At 38.0% G+C, this 20,637-nt stretch overlaps 4 protein-coding genes across 7 annotated transcripts in view; 1 reads left to right on the top strand and 3 right to left on the bottom strand.

The window, feature by feature from the left end:
• LOC124305144 (retinal guanylyl cyclase 2) overlaps positions 1-20,637 on the top strand; it is a 139,258-nt gene that overhangs the window by 26,160 nt on the left and 92,461 nt on the right. The window lies entirely within an intron of this gene.
• Positions 544-4,843, bottom strand: LOC124305155 (UDP-glucosyltransferase 2-like). 2 transcript variants are annotated; one of them, XM_046764250.1, is made up of 4 exons: positions 4,782-4,843; positions 3,629-4,511; positions 2,566-2,794; positions 544-1,289 (listed from the first exon to the last, which is right to left on the bottom strand). In XM_046764250.1, exons 2-4 carry the CDS (start codon positions 4,436-4,438, stop codon positions 778-780), a joined length of 1,551 nt encoding a protein of 516 aa, XP_046620206.1. In that variant the 5' UTR covers positions 4,439-4,511; positions 4,782-4,843; the 3' UTR covers positions 544-777. The 2 variants fall into 2 exon arrangements, with proteins under 2 accessions (XP_046620206.1, XP_046620204.1); XM_046764248.1 differs by lacking the exon at positions 4,782-4,843 and having other exon boundaries at positions 3,629-4,771.
• LOC124305157 (UDP-glucosyltransferase 2-like) lies at positions 9,288-12,739 on the bottom strand. Its single transcript, XM_046764254.1, has 4 exons — positions 12,576-12,739; positions 11,453-12,267; positions 11,163-11,391; positions 9,288-10,627 (listed from the first exon to the last, which is right to left on the bottom strand). The coding sequence occupies exons 2-4, from the start codon at positions 12,263-12,265 to the stop codon at positions 10,113-10,115; spliced, it is 1,557 nt and encodes a 518-aa protein (XP_046620210.1). The 5' UTR covers positions 12,266-12,267; positions 12,576-12,739; the 3' UTR covers positions 9,288-10,112.
• Positions 13,706-20,059, bottom strand: LOC124305148 (UDP-glucosyltransferase 2-like). Of its 3 annotated transcripts, none has more exons than XM_046764240.1 (4): positions 19,896-20,059; positions 14,853-15,667; positions 14,557-14,785; positions 13,706-14,338 (listed from the first exon to the last, which is right to left on the bottom strand). In XM_046764240.1, the coding sequence occupies exons 2-4, from the start codon at positions 15,663-15,665 to the stop codon at positions 13,827-13,829; spliced, it is 1,554 nt and encodes a 517-aa protein (XP_046620196.1). In that variant the 5' UTR covers positions 15,666-15,667; positions 19,896-20,059; the 3' UTR covers positions 13,706-13,826. The 3 variants fall into 3 exon arrangements, with proteins under 3 accessions (XP_046620196.1, XP_046620195.1, XP_046620194.1); XM_046764239.1 differs by lacking the exon at positions 19,896-20,059 and adding an exon at positions 16,387-16,788; XM_046764238.1 differs by lacking the exon at positions 19,896-20,059 and having other exon boundaries at positions 14,853-16,370.

Here is a 20,637-nt window from a genome sequence, read left to right as displayed (position 1 = left end):
CTTAATCGTGGAATTCACAGTTGGTGAATATTGCTGCTTTGTAGATTTATTATGAAATCATTTTATTATTAGGCACAAGCTGTTACTCTCAATTTCGTCTAAAATCTGTGAAATTCAAAAATATTATTAGTAGTATCTTAACAGCATTTATTCAAAATTTGGTCCGGCAGATGTTTTTTTAGAGAACCTCTGATTTAGTCAATCACTTAATTGAGTTGCGAGCTTGAAATTTGGCAGAATTGATAAATTATTCATATTCCAAAGTATATATTGCATCGGAATTGTCGCATAGGCGTTCGAAGCAGTAAGTAAAAATAAATACTTGAAGTCGAATCTTGTTGCGATACTAAATTTATTTTCAAGTATTTTGAGGTCAATAGATGTTTCAGCTGAGTACAAAGTATGAAACCTGTTTTTTCGATAATTCGATAAACTTATAATCTCAACTTCTTCATTGTTTTCAACTTGAGTTTGATGATCAGTCGATGAATTATAGGCCGCTGGTTTATATAGTAACTGATATAAACATTTTACCGACTTTTGATAGCGGATTGATTAATGTTATCTGAAGATCGCTTATTATTTATATGAGCTCTAATAGTCCAATTCATCTTTGTTCAACTTAGATCATATCATGTTTCAATCAACGTTGTTCAGGTTTCTATTCAGTGATTATTTTTTGGCCCGATAATTTGATATTTCATTGGAAAATTGAAGGACCGATCGACTTTCAGTCAAGTCGATTTTTCCGCATATCTTTTCGACTGACTCGCAGCACTAGAATGTTTTTTGTTTCACTGACACATTGCAATTCTGCGTTCCCCAAATGAACCCGGTTAATTTTCTTGAGACCGTGAATAAAACAAAGAAAGCTAGCATTGTTATGGTTAATAAAAATAGACCGACGTCTATCAAGTAATACTGGAACCAGTAGAGATGACGCCCTGAAGACTTGAGTGTCTCGCCACCATTTCGGATGACGTATTCGATCCAGAAAATGGCTTTCTTCAAGGGGGAAAGCGGACGGTCCTTAAATAGCCGTGAGACACGTGCGATGTTCGATTGGTACTTGGGGTTCGTCAGAACTTCATTCAACGCTTCGGAGAAGCTTTCCTTGTTCAAAGTCTCGTAGTTCAGGTAAACGGCGAAACCGCGATACGCGTATCCCCCTACGTTCAACATCTGGTCTCCAAAAAATGGGATTCCAACCATCGGGACTCCTGCGTGAATCGCCTCCAGGGTTCCCATTAAACCCCCGTGAGTCACGAACGCTTTTACTTTCGGATGACCTGTAATTATTTTTCAATTTACTGTCACGTCATGAAAAAAACTGCCGGATGTATGAGAGAAGGTTGGAAGTTTTGGAAAGGGAACTGAGAAAAAAAAGTTACCGAACCAAACAACTGATTCATTTGGCTTTCAGTTTGTTTGGATCGAACGACTTCTCACTCAGAACAACCACTTTTTACTTAAAACAAAACCGAAGTGAACATTATTTCGCTGAAATAAAATTTTTGTTCATTCAATAGTCTTCTGATATTTCGATGTGCATGTTTCATGTTTTTCAACCGAAATGACAATTCATTCCAAGTAGTACCAAATTCGGTCAAAAGACGCCAAGCTTTCCCGCTTGAAAAGTAGCTTCAAAGATGTTTATATACGCGAATCCTTCGCATTACGTTCATACAGATTGATACGAATCTGCCATCCATATGTGATATGGTATGTTGGATTAAGGTTTTGAACCAACCATATTCTCCAAAAACTATTTTGAAATACTACTACACTTGTTTGGTGGCGGTTAATACCAAAAGCATGTCGGACTAAAACAAATTTTTTTAAATTACGTGATCCACCAAATTTACACTACGTTTAACATCAGAGAGCAGTGCATTACGAGTTCGCAGAACTGGAATGATACTCAAAATACCAAAGGTAGCATTGAATTATTCGAATGCGTTTAGAATCCTAATACGCGGTTAGATGCTGTGATTTCAGTTTTTTCTGTACAATGCCATATCTTCTTTGATTGAAAGAATATCCCATTGGTGTCCTTGTAAACATCATTTTTGTGAAGGGACAATTTGTTTTACATGAAGCACGTAGCGCTTGGATACAAAATATCAGACCAGAAGAGCAGCTCAGTGAGTTGTGTCGCTCAATCTCTATTCAATTTATTTAAATTACTTTTATTGGTCGTAGAAGAAAAATAATTTTTCACGCATTCCATTGTTGTCTGAAGACTGAATGCACGCATCAATCATGGGTATCAGTTGCCATTTTCCGAACCTGGGGAGTGGCCCCCTGTGCCCAAATTAATTTACGTAAGAGGTCTTTTTGTAAGAGATATCGTGATTTTTCTTAACAAGATCCGGGAATTGAGTCTCAAGATGAAAAATAGAATACATGAAATGTCATTTTTTCACCCCCCGGAAAGGGGTAAAGTGATTACTGAGTTAAGAAACATTTCTGAACAGAGAGTTTGAAAACCCCGGGACAGGGTCATTTGGTCCCTCTTAACCAAGACCTTCTTGTCAAAATCTTATAGGAGGCAAAGAAACTCACGAAGTACAGCAAACTGTGGAACCCAAGGGACCATTTTGACGTTCGTTGGCAATCCTTCCGGCATGTTGTCCATGTTTCCCTTCCAGAGAACCTTGTAATTCGAAAGTTCAGCAAAACTGTTGTAAATCGCCAGTATCTTCTCCTTAGGAAAACTATCGGATTTCAGCATTGTCCCTGTACTAAAATATACCACACCATCCTTCGCGGAGTTCAGAAACACCTCCAGTTCCTGAAAAGAGTAAAAATTATTGAAAAACGTTCGATTGCGTAACAAGAATTCAGCATGTGCAAAAAAGGTGATGGACCGCTTTTACAACTTCATGCGCTCAATGACATCCTCCTACTAATCTTGTGATCAGAATCTTTGAAATCTTTGAAACTCGTGTCAAAGTGTGAATTCATCTGAAGATTCACCAAAGCCGTTGTGATTCTCGGGAATCTGAGTATACATCAGTTTTACGCATATTGTGCCGAGACTTTGGTATGACATTTGAATATATTAGAATCTTATTGACTTTTGTATTATTTAGTTTCGAGTGTATTCCGGAATTCAGTGAAATGTTGTAAAATCATTCGAAATTGATAAAAATATTTGAGGTCATCTATGATATTTTATACAAGGTAGGGCGTTTAAAGTGTGACAGAGCAATAGGTAAACACAAATCAAAGATTAGTAAATCCATTGAAAATAATTATTTTGATGTGATTCGATTTTTTGACTATTTTCGTACTTCGCGTGCCTAAAATGACGTTGTATTGTAGATCACTTAATTAGCCTTCAAGTCAGTAATAATGTCGGAGAAAAAAAAAATACATTGTCACATTCGGAAAAGTGGCGTTGACCTTGACGTAGTTTCAGCGCCTCCACTGAAAAAAAAACAAGATGGCCAGTATGATGGCCTTCTCGAACAATGTAACTTTCATTTGAAACGTTTTTGAGTTTCATCAATAGTTTGAGTACTGTTGCTCTATCACACTTTGATTGCCCCACCCTGTACAGTAAAGTCCTCTGAAACTGACTGAATTCAGTTCGATTTCCATGTCAATAACCCTGTTTTCGCACCTCAGTGAGAACTTGGGTTTCGTCGATGTGAAGACCAGCGACTTCAACGATGGCGGGATTCGTGGGTCGGGCACCATGGATGCTCCAGTGACTGTTCACCAACACCATACTTATGTTGTAGTAGATATCAGCCAAGGATGGAAAGTCATCAATGTACTTTCTAGCTATTGGTTCAGAAACGGTTTTGTCGTAGTAATAAAACAAGAACTTGGAGTAAAGGGTCGTGATCAGATTCTCCACGCGTTCCATGAACCGCATGTCGTTCGTGAAAGTTGTCAGCTGGCAGGGTATGAAGCTGGGATACGTGCTTTCGAAAAATGGATCATGAGCCCAAGGAAACATGGTGCTGGTCTCGATGTTGACCACCGGAAGTTTCAGTTTGTGTGCCAACGCCAAGTAGCAGTTGCTTCCCAAGACCTGAGTGAGCATCAGGTCGTAATTTTTGTCGGTATTGATGATTCCCTGCAGCTGGTGAAGCCGCATTAGGTTGCAGAGGTCGTTTGGTCCCTGGTACGAAATGAATTCAATTGCCTTTGTTCCGATCAGTGACTTGACGTATGTGGTCGTCATGTTGTTCACGAAGGTATAGAGTGAGCCTTGCAAACTAATGTGGTTCAGTCCTCTAATTGACTCTTTAGGAGGAAAGTGACTGACAACGTCAACCGAGTGACCCGCACGTGCCAAGCCAATCACCAGTGGCTCGAACATTATGTAATGGCTTTTTCCCTGGTACGGAAATATCGCCAAGATCTTCGCACCCTCCGTGATGCAGCTGATCGCCAAAATTGCAAGTATTATCTGGAGTTTCATGATTTACAAGGCGACGTTTATTCTTGCGATTTCCATGAATCTTCGAGCCAACAAATTTCACGAGATAGAAATTCTGCAGAGAAAAAATATTTGAAACTGGTGAGAAATTTTTACACTATTAAAAAAAAAATCACTGAATTTATGGGATTGTTTGCCACAGATAATAAATAATTTCAAAAAAGTATGTATCGCCAAATAATCAAATGTAGCAAAATCATCCAGAATTCACTTTTGAAACTTTTAGAAATGATCGAAACATTGCACTGGCCTCATGGTCGATGTTACTTTTATGACCAAAATTCCTTATATGAACGCTGTTGATAAAATAAAAATACTGTTGTACCTAAAATCGAGACTCCAATTGATCGTTCTGCTTCCAACGAAATAATCCAAGTATCTGCCTCGACCAAGATAAGGGAATTCGCCTATTTACGCATATATGGCATGATTCTGATAAGACGAACGCAGCAAAGTAAAAATATTTATTAACCTTTTAATGGGTCACTTCATTCCTATACATATACGATGAGATTACGATATACGCGTGTGAGGAACAATTGTCTTATATAACGATACCTCGAAATCACTGACTATGTTTAGTTGCAGGGTAAAATTTTACTCCGTTTTTGTTCGACTTAGAATTCATTTTACCCAAATGCACAGTGATCAAGTTTATTTCAACCAATTATTTCTGATCCTCACAATCGAATATGTTATCTATCAGTTTCTAGCCAAAACGATTTTTCCTGAACAACAGTGACTCGGAATACTTCGATATTTTTCGTTTTACATTCGCAAAATGATATTGTTGACCCGAAATTAAACTGGTCAATTTTATGACACGACAGTGAAACAACGAAACGAGTATCGTTGTAGTGAACAAAAACAGACCGCCGTCTATCAAGTAATAGCAGAACCATTGGAGATAATGGCTCAAAGACTTAAGAAGCTCGCCACCGTTTTGGATGACGTATTCAATCCAAAAAATCGCCTCGTGCAAGGCAGAAAGCGGGCGGTCCTTGAACAGTTTCGAAACACGTGCGACGTTCGATTGGTACCCTGAATTCGTTAGGATCTCTCGTAAGGTTTCGGCGATATTTTTGTTGGTCAGTTTCGTAGTCCACGTGAATACCGCAACCTCTCTGCACGTATCCTATTACGTTAGACATCTGGTCTGCGGAAAATGAGATCCCAATCATCGGCACCCCTGCATAAATCGCCTCCAAGGTCCTCATTAAACCTCCGTGTGTTAGGAACGCCATTATTTACGGATGACCAGTAATTTTATTTGTATTCATCCCCAAGTGAGAGAGAAAAATGATCTTGATGATAATGAATAACCGAAGATGGCACAGAATGATTAAATTTATTTAATCACGAAACGCGTGAAAAAATTATATTACACAAAATAATAAATGTTAGTACAGAAAGATCCTGAAGCTATCTAAAATAAGTGATCATTTTTCAAATCATTAACAATTGAGAATTACGTTCACGGACAATTTGGGGGAAAACAGGTAGTTCTAAAGCTTACGAGATTAGATAGCCAGAAACTACTAAAAATATGAGGAGTTAGTGTGATTCCTTTTTGAATTTCGTATTAGTGGTAACTCATAGAGGACCCAGGAAATCATTTTGGCATTGGGTAGTCATTCCTTCGGAATTTCTTTCGCGTTTCCCTACGAGAGAAGCTTATAATTTTGGAGTTAGGTGAAACTTTCGTAGATCGCCAGTATCGCCTCTGGTAAAAAAACTCTCGGTTTTCAGTATGGTTTCTATACTGAAATATACGATACCATATTTTGCTGAGCTCAAGAACGCTTCCAATTCCTGAAAATACCCCAAATCATTGATAAATTTCAACTTTGACGAAAAATTTCACGCGGGTTTTCTTTATAATTTTTTTCGTAGAATCGATTGGTGCAGTCAGTTTTTCAAAATAATGACTTAGCATAATTTGTTTAGATAATTTTTTACAAACAATTGCAAATGTCATGATACATAATACGTATATTTTATTTTTCCATTTTGCTATAAATAGAATATTTAGTTTGGTGCTATCTGACAGAGTTTTTTCCTCGGCTTTAATGGGTTAATAATGAATCACGTGATCATAATTACAGCTGCTTATGCTTCATTATCCGTTCGGAAGTGACTACGGAACTGTATTGCTAGTGCTGAGTTTACGTCTGAATGACCACCTAAGTGGATAAATTAGTCTCCGTTTACCTCACATTTCTCCGCAATATCAAAAAAACCTCTGTATTTTTCAGGGAAAATAATCTTCAGTGTCGCCATTTACTTTGGGTCTCGGTTTCGGATGTTAAACATGTATATTTATGAGATACAGATGAATGGACCATGTTATCAACCATTTGCAGCTTTTGAAAACCCCTGACATTCTATGAAACCTTGTGAAACGGGTTGAACTCGTTCGAAGTACCTCGGATTACTTGGGATTAGCTCCGATACAGTGATACGGAGATAAATAAAGTGAGATCTTCAAAGGATCCCGACATGATTTCGAATTTCTCAAAATCTACTGAATTCATTCCCAGTCTATTCAAGATCAGCGAAATCGACAACAGCGGGATCCATAGGACGGACACCATGGATGCTTCGATGACTGTTTACCAAAATCAGACTCACGTCGAAGAAAACATCGTTCTGGGTCGGAAAGACATCGATATACTTTCTAGCGAGCGGCTCGGAAACAGTTTTATCGTAGCAATAGCACAAAAACTTGTAGTAAAGGGTCTGGACCGGGCTTTCCAAACGTTCCATGAATGTCATTAGTGATGGGAGTCAATTGATGAGGTACGTAGTTGGATACGCGCTGTTGAAGAATGGATTATAATCCCATGCGTACATGACGCTGATCGAGACGCCGACCACCGAAAGCTTTAGCTTGTGTGCCACTGCTAACAATGAGTAGCAGTTGGTCCCCAAGATCTAGGTGAGAATAAGGTCGTATTCGGTGTCAAAAGTGATGATGTTTTGCAGCTGGGGGAACCTCATCAGGTTGCAGAGTTCATTTGATATCTCCTAGGAAACGTGGTCTATTGCTTTTACCCCAACGTAAAGTGACTTCACCGTTGTTGGGGTTATGCTATTACTGTTGAACTCTAGCGTTCCTTCCAGGCTGATGTAGTTCAGTTCTCTAATTGGCTCTTTATGGGGAAAGTAACTTACAACTTCAACCGAGTGACCTGCACGTGTTAAACGAATAACGAGTGCCTCGAAAATTATGTTGTGACTTTTTCCCTGGTACCGAAATATCGTCAAAATTTTCACACAATCTGAAAACTAAATAGTTACTAAAATTACTACAAATTTCAAAAGTTCCATGATCACTACTTTGCGATGTTAGATTATCTCATATTCACATATCAAGATCAACTTCATGAAAAACGAAAATTCTACAGTGACGTTGAAATGAAAGTTCGCGATAAACTGAATTTTAGAAATATTCAATAGGTTTCCTTTTTTTTTGGAGGATTTGAACAATTGCGGAAGACTCTGATAAGTGACTGTTATTATGACGCTTTGCGTAAATCCAATTTCATCGTTTTTATTGTATTAACGGCAAATGATAAGGTATTAATGTAACACTAATATGGTTCAAGCACTTCTTTTTACCTCCATTTTGTACGTAAACTGATCATCTCTGTGACAGTAAGAAAAAAGAGCATCGAAGTACGGAAAAATGCACTTTTTCATCAAGATAATACATCAGTCCAGTGAATTGCAAATAGTTGGCGCAAAATCGATAGAAGCTACACTTCCGTTACCTGCTATAGCTATCGACCGCTGTAAAACGCTGAAAAAATGGATAAGAAGCGTGGTTGAAGTAAGAATTCCCGTATGAGAAGCAAACATTCAGTCATTTGATTGAAAAAAAAATCGTTAGCAGAACAGCATTTCGTATATTTTTAGTAAAAATTAAACTAATTTGGAATAATCAAAAACCTATCTGAAATTATTTACATTATAAGGTATTTAAACATGCCGAAAAAACCAGACAGTTTGACAAAACACAATTTCCACAAGCTTGTTACATCATTTTCACATACTGCAACAATCTATAGGAGTTTTGCTTTTCTCTAACCCGATAACATACTGAGATTATACGTATAGGCGATGAAAAGAATTCACTTCGTCTTTATTTGTGTCAGATTCCACAGAGCTACGATCAGGTCTTTTACCATGCTGATTACGTAAAAAGTCTTTGAAATGTGTGACCACTTTTTGAAATTCCGGATTGGTAGTTTTATATGAAGTGGGTAAAAAATGTTGGAAATATTGTAAATTCTATCACATTTCATTCATGACTCGAAACCCATTGGATAACGTGGATAAATAAAAATATGGGACAAGATTAACAAATCGTTTTGCTCACTTTCGGTTTCATTTTATCATTCGAAGTTCACTCCTGTCACTTTTGAAAATAGACGCGATAATCTCTGTTGAAATTGAAAAACACTTCCGGAATCCCTGAAAACCGTCGTCTGTGAGCTACACGCAATACACTTTTTGAAAGACCACGAAAATATCTGCAGAAACTCTCTCGATATTTCTTCTTTTTTTTTTTCTTCTTCTTTTTTCTTTCCATCGTAAAGGAAGCTCATTTCGATTCTCTCTCTCCACTGCGGTGGTTGGAATGAGGGTAAAAAATTCTTACAATTCCAGGCCCTCGGTCTCCGAGACAGATCAGAAATACGGACCATTAGGCAACGTGCGCACGACTTTTCTTTAAACCCTCTCGTCACGCGAGCCAAGTAATACTGGGCTGGCATGAAGCTGACAGATGAGGATAAAATCCACGTGAGGCATGATCAAAGTACTTCGATTTCGTTTCGGAATCGCTCTTTTTTTTATTATAACTTATTGCAAAGCACGTGGTCGTTTTACACAAAACTCTGTCGTCAAACATTTTAGTACAAGATTAAATGCCTGCTTGATAAGTAAGTTTGTGACTAATGCGGGAAAGTCGAGTCAAAAGAAGCATCTTATTTGGAGAACGTTCGTCACTTATAAAATCACTTTCCATTCTCAAAGTCCAGAAGTGTATCCTTCCGCTCATGTAAAAAATCAATTCCTTACCGAAGAAATGGGCAAAACTATAAATTCACCGGAAGTGACACTTGTAGCTGCGATTAATATCATACCGATAACGTCTCCGTGACTTTTAAGATTCAACTATAATGTTGAAGTCTACTTTTGTACCAGGCAAACTCTTTTTTCTCAATACATCTTGAAAAAGAATTTAAAATGTAGACTTTCGTGAATTTTCAACTTCCTTCCGCATAAGGTACATGAATTCTCTTGAAATATGCATCAGGAAATGAGCATCAATACTGGAGAAATAGTCACCAATCTCAAAATACTTTATAACTCCAAATAGTTTGCTGTCTTCTGTTTCCCGACACTTCTGTCTTAATGATAGTGACAAAATTTCTCAAGTTTGAAAAATGAGTAGATGAAAATTAAGTAAAATATTAATATCCATATATTCCAATGACGAATTACAGTTTATGGCGATAACTATGGTCACAAAAATTAGTTTGTTCGTTAATGCTTGCAATTATATCAAGAGATATCTTCATGTGACCAAAAATAGGATAACCCAGACTCCACATTTGTTTGCATAACAAATGGTATCGGCACATTGGTTTTACTTGGTCTTTTGTTTGCGCTGCCGCGTTGAAGGCTTTGTCGTGCCAATAAAAATACCTAGTACTTTTCTGATTAAGAGAAACAGAACAATTACGACAAACGCCGCGGCGGTCAGTAAGAACAAAATAACGTCGATCAAGTAATACTGGAACCAGTTGAGGTGCAGGGCCGAAGACTTGAGTGGCTCGCCACCATTGCGGACGATATATTCAATCCAAAAAACTGCTTCGTCCAGTGGAGAACGTGGACGATCCTTGAACAGCCTTGAAAAATACGCAGCATTTGACTGGTACTTTGGGTTTGTTAGTACCTCACTCAAAGCTTTGGAAAAGGTAGCCTTGTTGAGATCCTTGTAGTCAAGGTGAATGGCGAAACCACGATGCGCGTAACCCGCCACATTGAATGTCTGATCCGCGGCAAACGGGATTCCAATCATTGGAACTCCCGCGTGTATCGCCTCCTCAGTCCCCATCAAACCTCCGTGCGTAATAAAAGCCTTCACTTTTGGATGACCTAGAAGAGTTGACGAAAAATTAGCTTCAAGTGATTTTGCCAGTTACACTCTAATATGTGATCATTGTGACTTTAGGATTGTAATGTTCACTTTGACAAGAAAAGCACCCAAAGTCCATTTTCTCCATTCTGTGATATGTGGTAAACGCAATGTAGACATAAGAAAACATTAGACATTTGTTTCTAGGTATAAATTCCGCCGCTTAAGAGCTAAAAACCCTCTAAGTTTGCCCGTAAAAAGTAACCAAACTATTCAAAATGAAAAGTCTCGAATGGGTTGAGTCAAAAAAAAATTACGTCATTACCAAGGATTCCAAAAAAAGCAGTTTTGGAGGATTGCCTTGAGAGGTGGTTTGCAGCCCTGAAACGACTAGATTGGAATATAAAAAAAAGTGACAAATGTTTCTACGTGTGCTACATGTCGCAGAATGATGAAAATAGGTGACATGCAACAAGGGTACTTTCCTTGTGCGAGACGAAGAAGTAATTTGAAGGACTACTTGAGAGGTATTAAATCGATTCGAGGAACACTTACGGAGAACTGCGTACTGTGGTGCCCACGAAACGACTTTAACGTTGGGTGGAAACGGCTTAGGCAGATGGTCCGCGTTACCCTTCCAAAGGACATTGTAATTGGGAAGTTCCGAAAAACTCTCATATATGGCGGATATCCTATCCGACGAAAAGGTATCAGACCGCACCATTGTGCCCATGCTGAAGTAGACCACCCCATCCTTAGACGAGTTTAAAAACTCTTCCAGTTCCTAAGCAGGGTGACAGTGTTCATTAGTCTTACCGTAAATGTACGCATTATTCAATGCTTACCTTCGACAAAACTTGGGTTTCATCGACGTGCAGACCTGCCACTTCAACAATGGCTGGACTCCCTGGACGAACGCCATGGATGCTGGGATGACTGTTAACTAGCATCAGGCTCATGTTATTGTACAAATCAGTCAACGGCGGCATGTCCTCGACGTACTGACGAGCCAGCGGATCGGATACTGTTCTCTCGTAATAGTTGAATAGGAAAATTGAGTAGAAGTGAATGATGGTGTTCTCCACGCGTTCGAGAAAGCTCATCTCATTCGTGAAGCTGCCCAACTGAGACGGTATAAAACTGGGATTTCCATCGCCGAAGAACGGACTGTAACCCCATGAATACATGACCCCAGTTGTGACCCCGACGACTGGAATCTGCAGCTTGTGTGCCACGGCTAGGTAGCAGTTGGTCCCAAAGACCTCCGTCACCATGACGTCGTACTTGGTCTTTGTGTTAAGGATGTTCTGCAGTTGAGGGAGCCGCATCAGGTTGCAAAGGTCGGAAGGTTCCCGACCGCTGATAAAGCGAATCACGTTGTGAACTCCTTTCACCTCTTGGGTAAACGATACTGTTATATTGTTCACGTAGAAATGTAGCGATCCCTTCAAACTTATATGGTTAAATCCTGAAACTGATTCCTTTGGAGGAAAGTGACTCACAACGTCAACCGTATGGCCCGCTCGCGCTAGGCCGACCATCAGTGGCTCAAACATTATGTTATGACTTCTCCCTTGGTATGGAAATATGCCGAGGATCCTTGCCGCGTCCGTGGCACAACAGGCGATCAAGAACACGAGTACAGTGCGGAATTCCATCTCTGCAACACAAACGTATCATAATCCGTTTATACTTTTTCGCATCATATACACTTCATTCAAACCATGTTTTTTAACCAATTGTTAACTGAACCAATAAGCAGAACAACCCATAAACTGCTGGCATTGCCACTATGTTCACGATGCAATGACATGACCAATAAGTAGATCATTCACGATCGTACACAATGGTTGTTCATACATCAATATTCAGTGTCAAACGCCACTTTGATACATATATACTGACAGTTTGAACAATGTTTTTGAAGATTTACCGATGTTTTACATTAGCTGTCAACCAATCTATCACCTTTTAATTTACGCGGGGCTTTTGCCCACTCAGGTTGGGATGAAACACGAATGTTATACTTGATCACAAGCAAGTACGAAACTGCACATGATAAGATTCTAGTAATTCTTGGTAGCCCAGCGTGATAACCATGTATGTTTATCAGTAGAAAAAAAAGAAATGCGTTGTTCCACTCGATAGTTCATTTCTACTGGCACGGGCCCAGTATTATCTCACTGTTTCGCCAAGGTTAACATATATCAGGCTATGTATAATTCACGAGCCGGGAGTAACAGGGATTACAAAATAATGCAAAACAATATCTGGGCGGTATCACAATGACCAAGCATTTCAAAAGGTCTCTGTTGATTAATTGTATCTTTCTCACATGTAATGCTGGTATGCGTTGATACGTATGCTGTGGCAGAATATTTAGAAGCGCACCTAGAAAGTGGCAATGAATTTTTCTGTGCAGGTTATTTCAATATTTCAAACCAAATCAGACAGGAATTGTCATTCTTATCCAGTGTTTCACTCAAATATGCTTCATTGATCCGATAATATTGAATAGTCAGTTGAATTAATCGGTTTTATCAACTCTAATTCATGTGTCGATCAGACTAACCGTATATCAACTATCAACGATTTATTTTATCGATTGAGAATGTTTAATGTGTAAGCGAGCGTGATCTTGGGGGCAACTGTTACACCGAGAACTCTGACACTAGTAATTATCTCCTTCGTTACCAGCCTGACCTAATGCTCCGGCGATAAGCAGCATCAATATAGTCTTCTGGACGACCAAGCAATCGGTGTTGACGCAAGTCAGTGCTGAGCAAATGGCTGTACAATAGCAAAAGCGAGTCAGCCCCTTCAACGTGAATTCAGCGTGTGTAAATTATGATGTAAACAGTGGCGACGAAATTTTGCTGATCGTCAGAGAAGATAAGCTTGACCCTCTTCCGCATCCAGTATATCGATTTTCACAACTTTCAAGGATCCGGAATCAGAACTACCTGCCAGTCCCGGAACTTGGTCAGTATGCATTTCTCGACACACAGCATGGCGATCATTAAGAGGGTGGAAATGCCCAAAAAATCTTGTTAATAGCGAACCAAAATGAATAGAAGTGAGTTCAAACCATTTCTGTATTCCGAAATCAGACACTTGTGCACAGTTTGCAATTATTATTTTTAACAAGCATTTTATAGAAATGATCAGTACAAAGATCTTGACAGATAAATAATAAGCATAAATTACAATTATCCAGTATTAAGAAGTTTTTTTCTTTTTTTGAATGGTGCGAGTTTTGGTACCCTTGTTAGTACGCAGAACTCTTTTCAAAACGTGGAATAAACTCAGGAGAAACAGCGTTGGTACAGCTAGTAAGAACAGAATAACGTCTATCAAGTAATACTGGAACCAATATAGATGAAGAGCCGAAGACCTCAGGGGCTCGCCTCCATTTCGAATGATGTATTCGATCCAAAAGACTGCCTCATCCAACGGCGACAAAGGACGATCCTTGAAAAGTCTTGAGTAACGTGCAGCATTCGATTGGTACATTGGATTTGTCAGTACCTCATTCAGAGCTTTGGAAAATGTCAGCTGGTTGATGTCGTCGTAGTCGATGTGAACGGCGAATCCTCTGTGTACGTATCCTAACACGTTAAATGCCTGGTCTCCAAAAAACGGAATGCCAATCATGGGAACTCCGGCGTGTACCGCTTCCAGGGTTCCCATCAAACCTCCATGGGTCACGAACGCCTTGACCTTTGGATGATCTGGGAGAATGAACAAAACGTTATAGATAGGTACTGATGGTCCGTCATGCCTTCTTGACAATATCCAACTATCTTTGTCGCCTCATCGTGAATGGAAAAGTATAACCAAGAAGAAGATTAATTTGAGACGAATGCTTTACGGATTTTGCAGTAAATCCTCAGTGAACTAAAATTTGTCCCATACTCGATTATTACCTTCATGAAAATAATAAACTCACTGAGAACTGCGTACTGCGGTGCCCATGGAATGACTTTAAGGTTTGATGGAAATGGCTTTGGCAAATCTTCGGCATTACTCTTCCAGAGGATATTGTAATTAGAAAGTGCTGAAAAACTCTCGTAGATAGCTAGTATCTTTTCCTGTGCAAAAGTGTCAGACCTGACCATCGTTCCCATGCAGAAGTAGACAACACCATCCTTTGATGAATTTAAATACTTTTCCAATTCCTAAAAGTGATTAAAATCATTGCTTTTGCTACGAATATCTGAGTTTAAAAATCTTTCAACACTTCACCTCTGAAAGTACTTGAGTCGTGTCGATGTGAAGACCTCCCACTTCAACGATGGCAGGATTTCCTGGGCGAACACCGTGAATGCTGAGATGACTGTTGACCAACAGCAAGCTCATGTTATTGTACAAGTCATTTAACGGTGGCAAATCATCAAAATACTTTTTTGCCAATGGATCGGACACTGTTCTGTCGTAGTAATGGAATAGAAACTTTGCGTAATAATGTTCTATTGTGTTTTGCACGCGTTCGACGAAGCTCATCTCGTTCGTGAATGTCCCCAACTGAGACGGGATGAAACTCGGATTAGCGTCACCGAAGAAAGGACCGTAACTCCATGGATATATAACGCTGGTTACGACCCCCACAACTGGAATCTTCAACTTGTGAGCTACGGCAAGGTAGCAGTTGCTCCCGAAGACCTGAGTCACCATGATGTTATACTTCGTGTCTGTGTTTATGATATTCTGCAGCTGAGGAAGTCGCATGAGATTGCAGAGGTCCAGAGCTGACTTTACTGAAACGGAATGTACCATTCCGTAGATTCCGTTGTACCCCCGAGCTAAAGATGCTGTGACGTTGTTTACGTAGGAGTGCAGTGATCCTTTCAAGCTTATGTGGTTCAATCCTGGCACCGGCTTTTTCAACGGGAAATGACTGACAAGGTCGACTGTGTGGCCGGCTTTCGCCAGTCCGATCATCAGGGGCTCGAACATTACATTGTGACTTTTTCCCTGGTATGGGAATATCCCTAGGATTCTTGCTCCATCCGTTAGACAAACTGTCATAATTATTACGAAGAGGGTGCAAAGTGCCATGGCTGTGAAAGAATGTGATTTACTTGTTTCGACCAACATGGCGTCGTCAAATAATCCCTATTACATAATAATTTCAAAATTTCAGTTCAATAGTTATACTTCATTGTGATCACCGAAATTTTGGTACTGGAGTACTGTCTTGAATTTATCACATGAAATTCTGAAACCCGGTAGAAATAAATGTTCCAAAAACTGCAAACAGTCGGATAAAAATGCTTGTGGCAATGATGTAATAAGTATTTGAATATTTGGATTTGAAAATAACGTAACCTTACGGAGGTGCGGATGTATTACATATCACTTTTTTTCTGAACAAATCTAACAAAATCTATCACCTTAAAATTTGTCGCATAAATATTTACAATTTTTTTTTTTTTAGATAAGTCAGTTGATCGGTCGATTTCTTGTTTTTGCGTGAATTTTATTATGTAACGGTGTATCAATTTATCGCGTTTACACAGTAGTCTATGTCTACTTCTATTGTGTAACGAATTTCTTATATTGGTAAGTCAGGTGCTATAACCGCATAATGGTGATGTAAATCTTATAATTATATAAATAGTTATACAGATCAAACTGAATTTTCATAAACTTTCCCAACAGGGTTCGAAGGGATTACACAAAACAAATAAGTAAATAATTAAAATTCCATCTCGATGCTTATGTGCTAATTCGAGTTTTCACATTGATGATTGATGTGAATGACTATACGGATACTGACCGACTGACTATCCTTGCAGCCTCAAGATGATCGACACCACACGTATATGTGAGAACATGTGGCAATTGTAATAACGTCAAGCTTATTTGAACGAATTCATACGGTTATAAAAAAAGTAATAAACATCGATACTGCAATACCATTTAGTAAATATGAACGTAACATGCCCATTGCAGCGAGTTCGCATTGCAATTAACAACCACTGATAGTAAACTGTCTCCGAAACTGGTCACGGATAATTTTTCGCCGCAACAAAGTGTACGTCGAATGCAGTATGAAGAAACATCTGCAACTCACAATTACTTGGGGAATAACGGAGGCGGCATCTCGCCCAAGAGTGAGTTTCAGACTGATTCCAAACTACTGAATTTCTGACCCGACTATCATTATCACGTGCTAACGAACCACCTTGAACGAGAGACTATGGCGATTTTTAAATCAATCGCATCTCAGAGGTAGGGGTCAAAATCCTGGAAGACCAAAAAGTCGAATGGTCGAAAAACCGAAATTTTGTGGTTAAAATTTTCATCGTTATATTTTTATTTTGTTCCGTCATACTCATAAGTAATGATGTGTTACAGTATAAAATCTTACGGTACGTATGTTGCCATGAAGTCTACTGGAATTTCATGGCATTGAAATGATGCCTGGAGCGAAACGGTTGCATCATAGTTTGAGATGACTGGCAATGACATCGCGATTGAAATATTATGCCATGTATGTAGCTCGGCGCTATAAAAAATAATAACACAAGCAATTCGTATGTGTGTAAAACGACGCGAAAGTATTCATGTGATAAGGTGCATAGTACGATGCTTTTTGCTGTAACATTTTGTTTTAGTACAGGCTGATAAACGAGTTCTTATCTAATTTCGAGCCGTACTGATAGCTTAATTAACTTCGCAAACTGCTTTACTGATGGTACATGTTTATTATTCGTAGTTACGAACTGATTAGATATTTTTTCTATCGGGAATGAATAATTCATACTTGAACCGATTTAGATACGAATTGAACCTTCTGATTAGCGGATGATATGAATTCGTTGCATTCGATTCTTAAACAGAAGACGTGACATAATATCATTGCGTATTCAAGAAATATCGGGTTATTCATACTTACACTGCAAATCCAAACGTGTTATGGAGCGTGTTATTTTAATAACACATATTCGTGTGTAGTAAGAATCTGATGTCTTAAAAGAACACACGATCTGGCGATATTATAAATTCAAAAGTGCTGCTCGCTAAATTTTGCTTTGCTTGAAACGGCTTAGCATTTGAAAGAGTCTGCGGGTAGACGTCCAACCAACCGGCTTATAATTCCCCGTATCGATTGTTTAATCATTGTAAACGATAATTTCAAATTAAAGTAACACATAGACTTCGCCAGTAAACATCCGTAAAAAATAAAAAACAAAGCTAAGTTACGAGATCCAAGGAATCGTCAATTTTTACAGTTTTCTTCGCATTACGGAATCGCCGCGAAGAAAACTCAAGAAGACCGTGGATTCCAAATTTTATCAAAAGATTCGCAAAGTCACATAACAATTACACGACGGAGCTGCTGCCGAGTATTAAATCAAGGGATAAGTGATTTTTAATATATTTATGACTGACAAACTTTTTACATTTTCACTATAGACAATTTTATATCCCAGTGTGAATTCCGGCATATTTTATCTTAATTTATTTGTGAATGTTTGGAATGAATGTGTAATTTTAATCGTTAGAACAATGGACAAGATTTAAATAGTTTTAGTATGTTATTTATATTTTATTTATATTCCCCTTATGTTTTATTTATATTTTATTTATTTTTCATTCACGTTTTATTTATATGTTATTTATATTTCATTTATATTTTATTTATTTTTAATTTTTTCCATTTATAGTCAATGTCACATTTATTATCGTACTCGTCATTTTTTTTTTTTTTTGTTAGCCTGTCTAAACTGTCTATTGATTTCATATTTTTTCTTTTACGTTGACAATAGACTCAAATTCTTCACCGTCCCCTTATTGACATATGTTTTTGACCTCCCGCATTAATCAGAATATAGGTAAAAACAAAAATAAAAACAATTATTTACAACGTCAACCGTGTTGTGTGTTTTTTCAACGCACATCGTGTATAATTCCAACGCACTTTATCCGTATTGTAAATTTAATACGCTACGACTGTGTATTAAAACCTTCATACGCAAAGCGCAATACGTTTTAAATGAATTAAAATAACACGCATGTGATCACTTAACACGTTTTGGCCGATTTACACACTTCAGCCGCTTAAATGATGCGCAAAAAATACAATATTAGATAAACCCTTGGATTCGAAATATCTTTTAAAGCGAACGATGTCACGACGGTTGAAAAATATAAAAATATGGCTTACCGTACATTCATTACATAAAATTAATATTTTCGGTCTCGTTAAGCTGCGTGTTATTTGAACCGGAAGTATCTTAATCTGAGACAAAAAGAGAAAATAAAGCATGTTTTACGTTAGATTAAAAATTTTAAAAAATATTATTAAAACCTTCAAATTTTTATTGTTATTCTATTTTAGTATGTTCGTAGAAGAGAGATATGCACAAAAAAGATTACACATCATATTCCATATTTCTTCTATATTTTAATTATTTATTTGTATATAGATACTATCCTGCAAATTCAGTTCGCTGATGACTGATTAATGGAATATATTTTTGATTGTGGACAATAAACGAGGAAAACGGATGGGGAAATATTAAATTCTTAACATTTAATACATGCTTCTGTTCGTACTGTTCAGATAAATTCACCATTTAGGGGTTCAATTTATTTTCGTAATGGACAGTTCGAAGCACTGAAATTATAAGTAATTTCGTATCCACCAAAACAAATAAATCACTAACTTCTCCAAATGAGGGTAAAGAATCTTCATTGCATTCCGTTAAAATTATACTCCCAGAGTGATAGGAAGTTCCGTGAATAACAATTTTGGAAGATCGCATAATTGGATTTGTGAACCGTTCAGTTTCATCAACTACTTCACTAAATATTTGAGCATACGGAAGGTTGCCGAGTACAACAGTGGGTTCAGAAGTGATATGGTCACCCCTGTATAAAAACTTTTTAAATGGCAGTAAGGGCGAAAAAAACTTGTTCACTTAAAAATTTCGAGTGGTTACCCTGATGTACATCCATATGCATGAAAAGCGTTACACCCAAATCTGTACAATAAGCAACTTATCAAAATTTATATTTATTTTCAAAGCCATATCTATTGGAATAACGCACTAAGGTGTGTTACAATTACGTGTAACACACATAAGTGATTTACAATAACGCGTTTAAATTTGCAATAGTTACCTAAAAAGTATTAAAATAACACACCCTAAAACGTGTATGAAGTGACTACAGGGAAATAACACATATAAACGTGTAAACATAACAGTTTTGGATTTGCAGTGTACCGAGTAAAATTGAGACGGCACATATCGCTGAATGAATAATTTATAAACATACCGCACAATTGAACTCTGGCGAATGAAAAGCATGTCGTCTATTTCGTTACGGCCAAATCTGCAGGGCTTTGTCACTAATTCTCGCATTCCCAGTAATCTATCAGCGACAAACTCTCTCTGGTATCTCGACGTTGTGCATTTCCATAATTTATCTCTTGGCACTTAATTCGATTTCTTGCGTACATGTGCGCGCGTATTACAGTATTCGGTGTCAAAGCGTCTTGACAGTTAGTTGCGAGAAAAAATAATGAGCGTGCCTCGAGGCCTCGGCATCAGGAGGTCGTTAAACGTACTGCACAAACATTGCGATAGAGATTTATGTTTGCGGTAATTTCAAAATCTCAAGAATACAAATATAAAACCAGACGTGTCAAAAATGGAGAGACAAAAAATTTTGGAAATGTTAATTGCAATTCGAGATTAGTTCTAGGTACATCATTCGGCGATACGGTGGAAATTCGGGAAATATATTGCGTGTAGATAGTTGAAAGTATTCTTCAGTTCAATCATGGTTAATAATTGTAATATTACACCTTTATCTACCTACCTGAAAAATCAAACTCCAAGTTAACAGGGTTCGAATATTCTTCAGTTCAACGCAGTATGGAGTTGAGATGTTATGGTTTTACTGTTGTTGATGTCACTGGATCAACGTTGGCCGTTGAGAATTTGGGAAAAAATGTTCGACTAGAATCACTGTGATACAATAAGGTTCATTCTGCAGTCTGTTTACGATTAAAGTC

This window comes from Neodiprion virginianus, chromosome 5 (assembly GCF_021901495.1).
Source record: "Neodiprion virginianus isolate iyNeoVirg1 chromosome 5, iyNeoVirg1.1, whole genome shotgun sequence".
NCBI lineage: Eukaryota > Metazoa > Arthropoda > Insecta > Hymenoptera > Diprionidae > Neodiprion > Neodiprion virginianus.
This window is presented reverse-complemented; position numbering and strand designations above follow the sequence as displayed.